Source organism: Triturus cristatus, chromosome 5_2 (assembly GCF_964204655.1).
Source record: "Triturus cristatus chromosome 5_2, aTriCri1.1, whole genome shotgun sequence".
NCBI classification, from domain to species: Eukaryota; Metazoa; Chordata; class Amphibia; order Caudata; family Salamandridae; genus Triturus; species Triturus cristatus.
The window spans coordinates 448524338-448536701 of NC_140588.1; the positions used below are offsets into that span (position 1 = coordinate 448524338).

The following is a 12364-nucleotide window of genomic DNA, read 5'->3' on the forward strand; positions in this document are numbered from 1 at the left end:
TGACAGCTGTAGTTGCGATATCCATCGCACAATCTATTACTTCTACAGAAGCTCTCTCCCCCTCCTGGAGAATTTTCTTTACCTCTGGTCTACTTTCTTCTGGAAGCTGATCCTTATATGGAGCTAGGTCACACCACAGCTGCCTATCATGTCTGCCCAATATGGCAAGGGCATTAGCCTCTCTGACCAACAGAGCGGACAATGAGGAGAAACGCTTACCAGCGTTATCTAGGCGTCTACCTTCTCTATCCGGTGGTGTTGTAATGGGTGCCGATGGATTTATTGGATTTTCGTTGTGCTGCTCGAGAAATAACAGAATCCGGTTTGGGATGGCCCACCAAACAGGCTGGAGCATCCTCTGGGGCCTTGTACTTCTTTTCCAACCTGGAGAGTACTGGTGTTACAGTCTCTGGTGTCTTTATGACCTTAAGGCCTTCCTCCCAAACTTGATGGCCCTCACCGATTTCCTATATGGCTCATTAAAATCATATTATAAAAACACTGTCGCTAGCTTAGGTAGGTCAAATCTTTTTGCAGCTCTTTCCATTAAATTATGAAATCCACCAATATCCTCTGGTGGTGAGTCAACTAGTACCAGAGAGGGAGAAGAGAGCGTAGGAATGAGGTAGTCATCCCACTCTCTATTAGGATCTGTAATTTCTCCCTCCTCTTGGTCATCATCCGTAGTAACCGGATCCTGTTGAGGGATTGGTGGAGGTGACCTCTGCAAGTGTTCTGCCAGCACAGCTTGGCTTCTCATCGGAGTAGATGGTATAGGACGTGGGCGAGGAACTGTTGATGGCAAATCTTGAGATACAGGAGTTGGTGGAAATCTCTTCCTGTAGTCAGCCAGCATGAATTGTAGGTCAGTCAACAAGGAGGATGGCATGCAACCACTTCCTCCTGATAACTCTGACAGTATTGTTCCTGAGGAGGGAATTGATATTCGCCATATTCCTCATCAAAATCGTCCTCCTGACACTTTATGTGCAGCTGAGATGAGCTACTTGCATAGCCACAAGGTTGTTCGTCTTCTTCATCAGAATCCTGCTCTTCTAGCAGGTGAGATGGCAAAAGAGGCATAACTTTACTAGGAGATGTGATTTCAGGCATAATTCTCCTTTTCCTAGCATTTTGATTTGTCCTGTGTTTTTTTCCTCATCGACGAGATCGCCGACGACACCGTTGTCCAAGTTGCAGCCGTCGGCGGTAACTTGGAAACCATCAGGGATGGTCTAACCGCCATCGACGACGTGGTTACTGTCGTCGTCATAGTCGTCAACGAATCAGCTGTCGGCGGCATCATCGTCAACGCCATCGTCGATGATACTGGCGTCAAAATTGTCGGACGGTGACAAAATCTTCGTCGACGGTGACTTCATAAACGAAGCTCCTAACTCCGCCGTGGACGCTGAAACTTTCTTTGTTAGTAGGCGAATCTTATCCTTCGTCGACGACTTTGATGGTTTCTTCATCGACAGTGCCGTCCACGATGAGGATCTTGTCGCCATTTTTACATAATAAAGTCCGAGTGATAACAGACCAGCACTGAAGATGGATCATGCAGATGAAATCTTAGATGGAAGCTAAGAATACTCCCCAAAAACACTAATTGACAAGAAAAAACTGAGCAGAGCTCAGAAGAGACTCCCTAGAGCATCGTGCAGTAGACAATCTGTAGGTCTAAGGTTCTCTCAGGAGGGTTCTAAAGGGAGAAGGGTCCTGATTGCTTTAAGGATTATTTTTGTCTCTTTTACAGAACCAGAGTTATGGGTTACAAAACTGAAATGGGCCTAGGCCTTTTTTCTGCTTTGTATTGATTTAAGCATTGCTTTTTTGATATACCGGGGACTCCCATCTCGATGACCGGGAATGATTCAAGCATGTGAATCTATGAAAGTTCCAATACTGGAGTAAACAAGGTAACACTTTGCGGAAGACTGAGCATGGGGACAAATGGGCTAGGGACACAGAGGAGATGCTTACTTGAAAACACTAAAACTACGGATGCCTGAAAATTCCCATGTTATCACGTTTGAAAATGTTCCTCTAGTGAAAAAGAGATGGCCATATTCCAGGTGGCATCTTTCACATTTTCATTACAGCTAACACACTGAGTACACAGAAGGGATTTACATAATTTCTAGATAAATACAGAAACACATTTACAAATGGGTTGGGGGCTCGGCTGCATGTGCATGGGGGAAAAGAGGCATGAAAGACCGTGCAAGCAGGACGTTGTTAACAGGGTGTTCATTTATTTACCCACCATTTTTTACTTTTTTATTTTTAGAGAGTCCACTTATCTCAAGGGTCTTACTATTACCCGGTCTAGCCAAGTACTTCTTCCCATAGGCAGAGTAAGGCTTGCTGGGATCTCAATAAGTGGCATACGAGAAATTAGCAGCAAGTGCTTAAACCGCCATGCATTATATAAATAAAGCTAAAAGCTACCAAACTTAGGGCACAGAGGGAAAATGTACACAATATGGGGAAGCATATTCCTATCATAATGCTGCACGTGTGACTACAACTAATATTAGACTGAATGTAAAACAAATCCATTCTGAAAGGTTAATTTGTGCCAGTGGTTACAGGTGGCGGGCACCGGCACTCAATTTCGGGACAGGAATTTATGGGCTCATTACGATGGCGGAACGATCGCCACCACCGGGCCGGAAATGCTGTGCATGCTCTTTTACCATTGCGGACGGTGCTGCACCGTCCGCAATGGTAAAAGGCCAGGATGCGCCCGTCAGTATGGCAGGTGCATCCTACTTGCACTGGTGAGACTGCTGCACGTCTGGAAGGCGATCCCATCACCGTTATGACGGTGGGCGGACTGATGTCCGCCCGGCATCATAATGAGCCCCTAAATTCCCACATAAGCCTGGACTAAGAGGAAAAAAGAGGCAGGAGCCAAAAAGAATACAGGTAAACTAGTGACAGAAGGAAATGCAGAGAATAAAAAGAACCGGCACGGGTGACAGAGATAGGGAAATGAAGATGGGGGGAAAAACGCCGTATATACCTTAGAATCAAGACTAGCCAGTATGGTATTCGGAGATACCCTTTTGAAACACACAACTATGCGATTCAATAAGCATTACAGCCACCTAGTTCAGTATTAATTCAACACGATCAAAACTTTATGCATTTTTGAGGAATACTCACAGTTGTTCTTGTGGCTGGGGAGTAGAAGAGATGTTTCCAAGGAAGGTTGGACGCACAGTTACATTTACTGGACATGGTTGTGTTTTAGATCCAAATCGGTTGGTGATCTCAATAAAAATAGTCACTAAAATAGAAACAAAACGAACGCCTGTAAATGCACTTGAACATTCAATACAAACTAGATATACTGGTCAAGCCCTCTCTATTGTGTATAGTCAAATAGGGCAAATAAAGAGGAACTATAATGTGATTTCAAGTGTACTTGAATGTATTTTTGAGTTAAAATACATACACCAAATAAAGTCTCCAATGAAACATAGTTTAATGCCCCAGTGTTCACACACTGTCCCGAAGAACATGGTAACAATTCCTCAGATATAAGGTTTTTGGCCATCTAATGTATTGCAGCTGACCCAGGTGGTCCAATAGCATGAAAAACTTAAGGCAGGCTGATTTATTTTGCAGTATTACACAAGGGGGTCTCTAGTTGGCAGTGGTTTGCAGCCTGTCCAAGTAGGGACCCTTGCTTCTAGTCAGTATAAAGGGATTACACATCTAAGATACACTCTGCTTACCCCCTTGGGAGCTTGGCACGAGCAGTCAGGCCTAACTCAGAGGCAATTTATAAAGTATTTGTACATAATACACACAGTATCAGTGAAAACATTACAAATGGACACCACACCAGTTTAGAAAAATCAAATATCTTTTGCCAAACCAAACAAGACCAAAACAACAACATACAGAAGTCAAAATATCTCTTTTAAAATAGTTGAAATAGTTCAGTCCATATAAAACTATGGATGAGTCACTTTTTTGTGCAAAGCACCTGGGATGTGTCAAAATGACTAGACGAAAACAGGCGTAGGGGAGGTGAGGTGCTGGAAAGCACAACAATGCATTGGTTCCTTACACATGGGGAAGGTGATGCATCGGTTCCTTACTTGTATGGAAGGGGATGCATCGGTTCCTTGCTTCAGGGATGGTGACGCATCGGTTCCTTACTAGAGAGGAGGTGATATGTCGGCTTCTTACTGCAAGGGGCGGTGATGCTTCAGTTTCTTACTGGGCGGGGAGGTGATGCATCGATTCTCCAGACATGCGGCCTCGGTTCCTTACTAAAGCCCAGCATTGATGTAGACTTGCGATGCGTGGAAATCTGGATACGCTGGAGAAGATGCGGTGGCAGCTAATTAGGCGCTGCATCAATTTCCTCAGTCGTGGTTCAAAGATGCGTTGATCTCAACCGCTTGGCAGGGCCGGACTCAAAGTCAGTGCGGTGGGCTTACATTTTGGAGACTGGTGCTCTGAAACTCGGGCTGTGGAGGTTTTTCGGGCTGCGGGCAGGAGCTGCTTCGATTTCTTGAGCCACGCCGCGGTCATGGAAATGTATCCCCCTGGTGCTGCGTCGAAAAAACAGGTTGATTTTGCAGGGTTTCACAGCTTTTTGAAGCAGGGAACACTACTAATGGCTTAGAACTGGAATTGGCACCACTAAGCAGGTCAGAACTCCCAGCAGTGGAGTTCAGGGAAGCTGCAGATTAAGTCTTTGATGGCCCTGAGACTTAACAGGAGGCAAGCACACACAAACCCTTGGAGAAACTTCACAAGCAGAATACACAATAAAGTCCAGTCATTTTCCTCTCCACAGCAGAAGTAGCAACTGCAGACCAGCCCAGCAAAGCAACACACAACGAAGGGGCAGTACTCCTCCTTATAGCTCTTAAGCTCTTCTCCTTGGCAGAGGTTCCTCTTGATCCAGAAGCATTCTAAAAGTCTGGGATTTTAGGTCTAATACTTCCCTTTTGGCCTTGAAGCCCTTCTTCAAAGGATTGTATCAGTAGTGCACAGGTTCTTGTCCTTCCTGGTATTGGCTCCAGACACACTCCAGACACACTCCAGGGGCGTGGAGGCAACATTATGAGAGGCCAGGCACAGCCCTATTCAGATGTCAGTGACAACTCCTCCCACCGCTCTACCTCAGGAAGTCCCATCAGCCTAGTGATGGGCCATCAGGATGTGCAGGGCACACCTCATCTCCCTTTGTGCATTTGCTCTAGACAGTCACACAAACAGGCACATGTCAGTTTAAGTTGATTCGACAGGCAGGGGCCCACGATGGTTAAACAAGAAAATGCCCACTTTCTAAAAGTGCTATTTTCAAACACAATTTAAATAACATCTTTACTAAAAGATGTGTTTTAAATTTTGAGCTCAAAGAGCCCAAACTCCAAATCTCTAGCTGTTCCAACTCCAATGATAGCCTATGCTAGTCCTTGCATTAGTGAAAAATGAAATTGGCAGTCTTTCACTACCAGGACATGTAAAACACACCAGTACATGTCCTACATTTCCAATACACGGCACCCTACCCATGGGGGGTATCTTGGGCCTACCTTAGGGGTGCATTACATGTAGTAAAAGGGAAGGTTAGGGCCTGGCAAGTTGGTGCACTTGCCAGGTCAACATGGCAGTTTACAACTTCACTCACAGATATTGCAATGGGAGGCTGGAGACAAGTTTATAGGGCTAATCTTGTGGGTGGCACAACCAGTGCTACATGCCCACTAGTAGCATAGCATTTGATTTACAGGCCCTGGGAACACAAAGTGCATTTTACTAGGGACACTCCAGTAAATCAAATGTGCCAATCGTGAATAACCAATCAGAATTGCAAATTACACATGCACTTTGTGCACTTTACCACGCTGATCAGTGCTAGAGTCCTAAAGCCAACAAAAACAGGCCAGAAAAATAGGGGGCAAAAGACAAATAGTTTGGTGATATACCTGCAAAAAAGGGGCAGGTCCAACATGCAATATTGGATTTTATGCATCGCAGCCCCCCCTAGCTTGTGGGGTGCTGAAAATAGGAGGGTATCTCAGGAAGTGGCTTCTCTTTTATTGCTAGGTTGGATATGGCTTCGGCCAGAAGCCATCAATGGGGCTTCCTGGGCTGGAGGCTGTTGAGGGCAGGCCCAGGGAATACTTTAAAATCTTCGGCCAAAGCTCAAGCAACCTCTTTATCCACTTGGCCTGCAGCCACCTCCTACCACATGACACCACCAAACAAGGAGTGCCTTGCTATTTTGCTACCATTACCTGGTCATCGCTGTGGCGTCAGAGCTCATGTGTATCGGTGGCCAGTGAGCACCTGGCTGTTATCTAATACTCTACCGTGCATAAATGATGTATAGTGGTGAACACTGCGGTCTGTGATCATCACTCAATCAACTGCCTTTGGTTAAATGGTTTATTCAAATTTATTGGAAAAGCTGGAGTCTATAGGGACTTTGCAAATGAGACAATGGATTGGTTCTCCTCATTTGTGAGGATGCACACTTATACAGCCTATAAGGAAATATTAAAAGGCCCTCAAATAATTGAAAACTGTGACATACCTAATGAATTGCTGGGGTCTCCAACCTGACCAGTACACACCTACAGCTATTACACAACTGCTAGCTAGTAGAGGTGTTGTTCCTCAACTACTCAGAAGGCATGCTGCTGCATTTTAAATTATCAGAAAACTGTGAACTCTTTGCTCAAAATAACGTCACCACACTCCAGTTACTTAAAAAGAAGATAGATGATTGTTTGCCCTGAAACTAAACTGATGTGCCAGAGCTGCAAAATGTTTTGGGTCAGTTATTGAAAGAGTATGGATATTTCTGGGCTGAAGGGAGCCAACGTGAGACAGAGAAAAAGGCGAAAGTTCTGGAATACTACTGGATCCCACTTTTTCAAGGGAGAAGTAGATACATTCAGTGTCTTAAAGCTGTTACTAATAATTGAAGTTGTACTTCAGAGGTCAGTCACTACTGGAAAAATCAAACTGGGCTAATATTTAGCTAATTGGTGCATACCTATATTGTCACAACACTTTATTGGAGGGCATCCTCCAAACAAACTAGTCTATGGATCAGATAAAATCCAGAGGTACGCAGCAAAGGCAGTGGAAAGGGTGGAAGGCAGGAGCCATGTTCCTCTAGACATGTAACAATGTTACTTACACACTGGTTGAACATTCACCTCACGATAGCAGCATTAATCTATAAAGCCTTGTGGGCTAATAGTCAACAGTGCTTACAGAACTCATTGAAGTGCCACATGCCGCCTTGGGAACTCCCATCTAAAACAAGGTCCCAGTTATGAATCCTAAGGTGTACACATTTAACAGAGATGGGAGATCTGTGGCTAGGTTTCTGAAAGCCCACTTCTTAACTAGTAAAATAAACTAATCATGTTGTGTTTTAGTCAATTTGATCTTATCTGATGTTGGACATGAAGTGTGGATATCTTGAAGAATTTGTGTTTCCATACCGTGATCTAATTTTAATGCAATAGAAAAGTATACTTATATTTAAAAAAAACAATGAGCATCATTATATCGGTGGGACGGCCACCGACAGGCGGTCAGTGGTTGTCCAATCGACAGACAGCCCTTCGGGCCGACCACTGCATTACTATGCATGTGGTCGGATCCTTGACTGTCAGGGGCTTAAACATCACCTCCGACAGGATCTACAATCCTGGTGGAGCAGCGGTCAGACAGTAATCCCTACAGCAGAGGCGGTGCCTGCGCAGGCACCGCCATAGGGATTATGAAGCCCCTTTCTGACAGCCTTTTCATGGCGGTCCCAATGCCATGGAAAGGCTGTCAGAAAGGGACTCTGGGGTCCCCAAGCAGGGACCCCGTTCCTTGTGTGCCACTGGAATGGGGCCCTGGGGGCACATATAGTTCCCCATGCATATTTATGCAGCGTTTGCCAGCCACCCCATGGTGCCTGGCACACGGTGCATGAATGTGCACAAAGTGCTCAATAACACTGTGGCTTGTGCTGCAGCCCTTTTGCAGGGCCATAGCACAAGCAGCAGTGTTATTGAGCACTTTTCCGACAGCCGTGATGTTGGTCCCAGTGTAATTCGCTGGGTGGGACATTCGACTCCTTGTCGGGCTGTCCCATTCCCGCTGCGATAGCGGTCGGTCCATCATTTTAATAGGCCCCAATATTCCCATAGTTATAGAGAAGGTGTTTAGGCATTATTCTGTTAACAAACAGATATGACTGTCAATTCCAACTAAGAATTGAGGTTTAAGGGAGTTTTCAGAGGGATGGATGTTCGGGGAAGTGAGAAGAATACAGTAATTTGTGAGATGTAAAATAGAAGTACACACAAATATTTGAAAAATATAATGTGCAGGCAAACTCTACATCAAATCAGCAAGCACGTACACTATGATAACATGGCAATCATAATAGGAGGTGTAGGGCATGCACCTGACATACCTATTGCAGGTTATCAAACCAGTTTAAACAGGTTTACAAACCTCATGTTCTCTGCTTCATTTACATAGCATGTGATTAAATGTTTGAACTTTGTTCCTTTCTGCGGGGTGTTGCTATTTTTTCCAATGTTAATAAATAGTAAATGTCACCTTTTTCACATACAGTTGTTGTGCTATTTTCTCAATTACAACGAACTAGTCAATAGAAGTCGAATCATTAGTAGTATTATACCCGCTAGCCTTCCAACATATTCTGGGTAATTTGGATCACAGGAATGCATGCCCAAAATTACACAAAACACTAAGATTGAAAACACCTGTGTGCAACTTTTCCATGACAATCTTTCATGAAACACAAGTCACAGAAAACAATGTATTTAGAGCTATAGCATTCTCGGCAAGATACAACAAATATTTGCATCTGTAGCACTCCATGAGCAGCACCAGAAAAATCAGTTACGTTCATAACTTCTCTACAACTATCACACACAACATAATGCAAAGAGCATCTGCCAGATGGCCTTGGAGTGTGGGAACATCCTCACCTCAGACCCAGTAAGGTTTTGCTGCTCACAACATTATTATCCACAGACAGAAGGACATGGCAAGTGCAGCCTTTAAGGCTCTTAAAGTGGTCTATAAAGGAGCCTGCTGCTCTTCCATTGGCAAATATATAGAATGTATGACAAACCAGCTCTTACAGCTTGGTAAGGTAACTCAGTGGATTAAATCTACAAGTTAGCTCCCTATAGGTTTACCACTGGCAAAGGCTGGACAGACCAGCAATAATGGCAGTTTGTGCTCACACACAATTAACGTATATCCTTACTTGTGTATCATGTTTGAATGATGGCAAGAAACATACTTCAGGAATGAACTTACTTTCCAATTAGGTAATAGCCCCTGCCACTGTGGTACCTACCCTTAAACCCATTATCAGGATCACCAGCTGGCAAATTGAAGTAGTACTCGATATCTCTCCCTTTATACAGGGTTTTCCTTGACGCATTACCTACACGGTAGCTGAATTCATAGAGCAGGTCCTAGTAAAAACAAAATAAATGTAAGACCAACCAACGGATCACAAAATAACATGTTTAAGTGAGACACCCCATGATATAAAAGCAGTTTTTGACCTTATCAATAGTACAAGTGATAACATGTTATTGCAGCAAATGTTCTAATCAAAACAAATTCAAAGGTTTCTCCCAGGTCAAAAGCAGACTTCTCATAGTTACATTAATCTTCAGAAGCTATCAATTGGTTTACAGAGGGCAAGGTTAGCCTTCATTGATTAAAGAAAGGAAAAATATATTTTGCCCTTCAAATACAAGATTATCTAACATTGATGGGTCTCGTGCAGAGTTCCTTGAGGACATCATATGATAGCTAATTTTGTCTTGCCACTTCACAGTCTGTACATTTGACAAAAGGTCAGCTAGTTTCTTAAGATCTATCTGAATAACTGGGCTTGACACAAATCTGCAGGAGCAATTTCAAATATAGTATTTTTCTGCTTTCACTGAAGAGATAGACAGTTATTTAAAAGGTAAATGTTCAACATGGTTTTTCCATCTGTGGAACTTTTTTCTACTTCGACAGTTCAAAAACAGCCATCATCTTTGTTAAGGGAATCAGTGCATGTGGTCTTTGATGTTTAAAGTAAAGTTGGGTCTTCGTATTGACCAATTTAATGTTGATTCTAGGAATTCACTTTGGTTGCGACTTCGCTGCTTCTGGGCGGACCCCTAACGACCCAGTTTCTGTTACCTGTGGATTTCCTTAGGGTTTGCTTCTCCATGCAACCTATGGACACATTTACTGGATTGTCTTATTGATTATTTTTGGTTGCGTTTTCACTGCTTCTGTGCAACCCCATATAAACATTTAATTTGATGATGGTCAATTTCTAGGCTTGCACTTTTAACTGATTTAATGTGATGCCTGTGGATCTTTATGGCTGTGCTTTCAGCAATGCCATGTGGACCCGGTAATCCCAACTCCTGTGCATTATTTCTACTCTATTGCATCATTACAGTTAATTATGATGGGATGGCACACTCACCAAGTGATTATTCATTGGTTAGGCATGTAAGATAGTGCACAGTTGTTATATGCTCCGATGAACATATGCACACACGACAGCAGGCTCAAGTTCACTGCACCACTACCAGATCACGTGCCAGGACTTCAAAAACTACATTCAACACTTACCACATAGGCCATACTGCAACCACAGATCTCTCCAACCAACCATGCAGGTGTGTGTGACTGTTACAGAGCTACAATGTCACACTAGTGGCAAATATACACTACACAAATGTTGTATGCCACAATACAACATATATATACCTTGAACATTTTATTGTTGGCAGCACAAGATGTATATGTTAGGAGATGCCTTTTTCATTCTCCCCCCGCGATAATTATTCAACTTGCACGCTGTTATTGAGGCTGTTTATTGGTACACAGTGCCCTCCTTGATCTCACCCACTTTCAACTAGATCTCCCACAAATACAACAAGTAAGCAAAAATAATTAGTTAATATGATCATTTTTAATGACTACTTATGGAAAGCTGTACCTTTTTGGACTATATGATCAGAATGTGTTTATAGTACATGTAAATATCAGAAAAGAAACCTAATTGAAAACCAATCAAACAAAATAACACATAATATCTGACCAAAGGACTTTGTACAGTTCAGCGGGCTCTTTACCAATTATAAAATATTTGTGATGCCCTATGGATCACCCACCATGCCAGACGGAGACCTGCTACATACAAAGTAGTATTGGTCTTGCCCCAATAGGACTAGTCCAGGCTGAAACACCTAGCCAGATTGCCTCCACGTCCCATCAGTGTTCGCCGACATCTCTCGCCTTTCTACTTCGTGGGGCCAGAACACACCCCGGAGAAGAGCTCCCCCCTCTCCTACAGTGGCATAGAGAGGCACCAGTATGCCTTTTCTCTGGGCAGCCTGCACGGAGAAGGTGGAGGCTGACATTACCGCAGTTGAAGGAATCGCCGGACGGGACTGCAGGTCCCAGGAGCCCTGAGCGCCGCAGCGCCGCAGCTGTGTAGCGGCACGCCCTCCCGCCATCCCGCCCACTAACGGGATAACGATCCACCCCTATTTTCCATTGGATGTTCTTTTGGCCAAATTGCACCATTACAAGCGGAGCGGGACGCGACGCGGGACGCCCTGGACGAAGCCCGGACTAAGGGCGGACAGTCTGAGACAGTCCGGGACAGGAGGGGGCAGGTGGGAGCAGCAGACTGGCTTTTGAATACCTGTGTTACTTAAGTTTACTATTGTTCACTCTGTGGTGTGTATTGATTGCCAAGTTACTGTTGGTTACTGTTTAAAGCTCCCCGGGGATTGGAAGTTATATGTGATAACCTATTTGGGGAACCCTGGTATATTGTTGTTGGTGTCTACAATAAGAAATTTCTGGGGGGTCCCGGAGTCCGATCTGCTAATTATGCCTAAAGCAAAAATAGCAGCCTCGACCACAACCATGGACAATTATTTGGTTAAGATGGTCGATAAAATTAATCAGGAACGTCGGAAATCATTAGGTCGTCCTGGGTCATCGAGTTTGATTTCCCCCCCGCCCATTTGTTTGGCCTCTGAGCACCCCCTTGTTCAGGATCTTAATACTCCCTTATTACCCCCTGATTGTATATCTGAGGGAGTTGTCACTGACACTATCAGTTTGGATAGCGACACCCCTGAGTCCACGATCGACCCTGAACCAGGCCAAGCTATTCTACCTGATGTACCTATCCCCAGTCAGTCTGTTCCCAGACGCCAAAAATTAATACGCACCTGTAGGAACATTACTAAACCCATACAGTCTAAGCGAGGAGGGAATCGCCATACTAATATAAAGGACA

At 44.1% G+C, this 12364-nt stretch overlaps 1 protein-coding gene across 1 annotated transcript in view; it reads right to left on the reverse strand.

Annotated features, from left to right (window-relative positions):
• PKD1L1 (polycystin 1 like 1, transient receptor potential channel interacting) overlaps nucleotides 1-12364 on the reverse strand; it is a 1386277-nt gene that overhangs the window by 620001 nt on the left and 753912 nt on the right. The window contains exons 30-31 of the mRNA XM_085607392.1: nucleotides 9386-9506; nucleotides 3175-3298 (exon numbers count right to left, since the gene is read on the reverse strand). Coding sequence (XP_085463518.1) covers nucleotides 3175-3298; nucleotides 9386-9506 — 245 coding nt within the window. The remainder of the gene's footprint in view (nucleotides 1-3174; nucleotides 3299-9385; nucleotides 9507-12364) is intronic.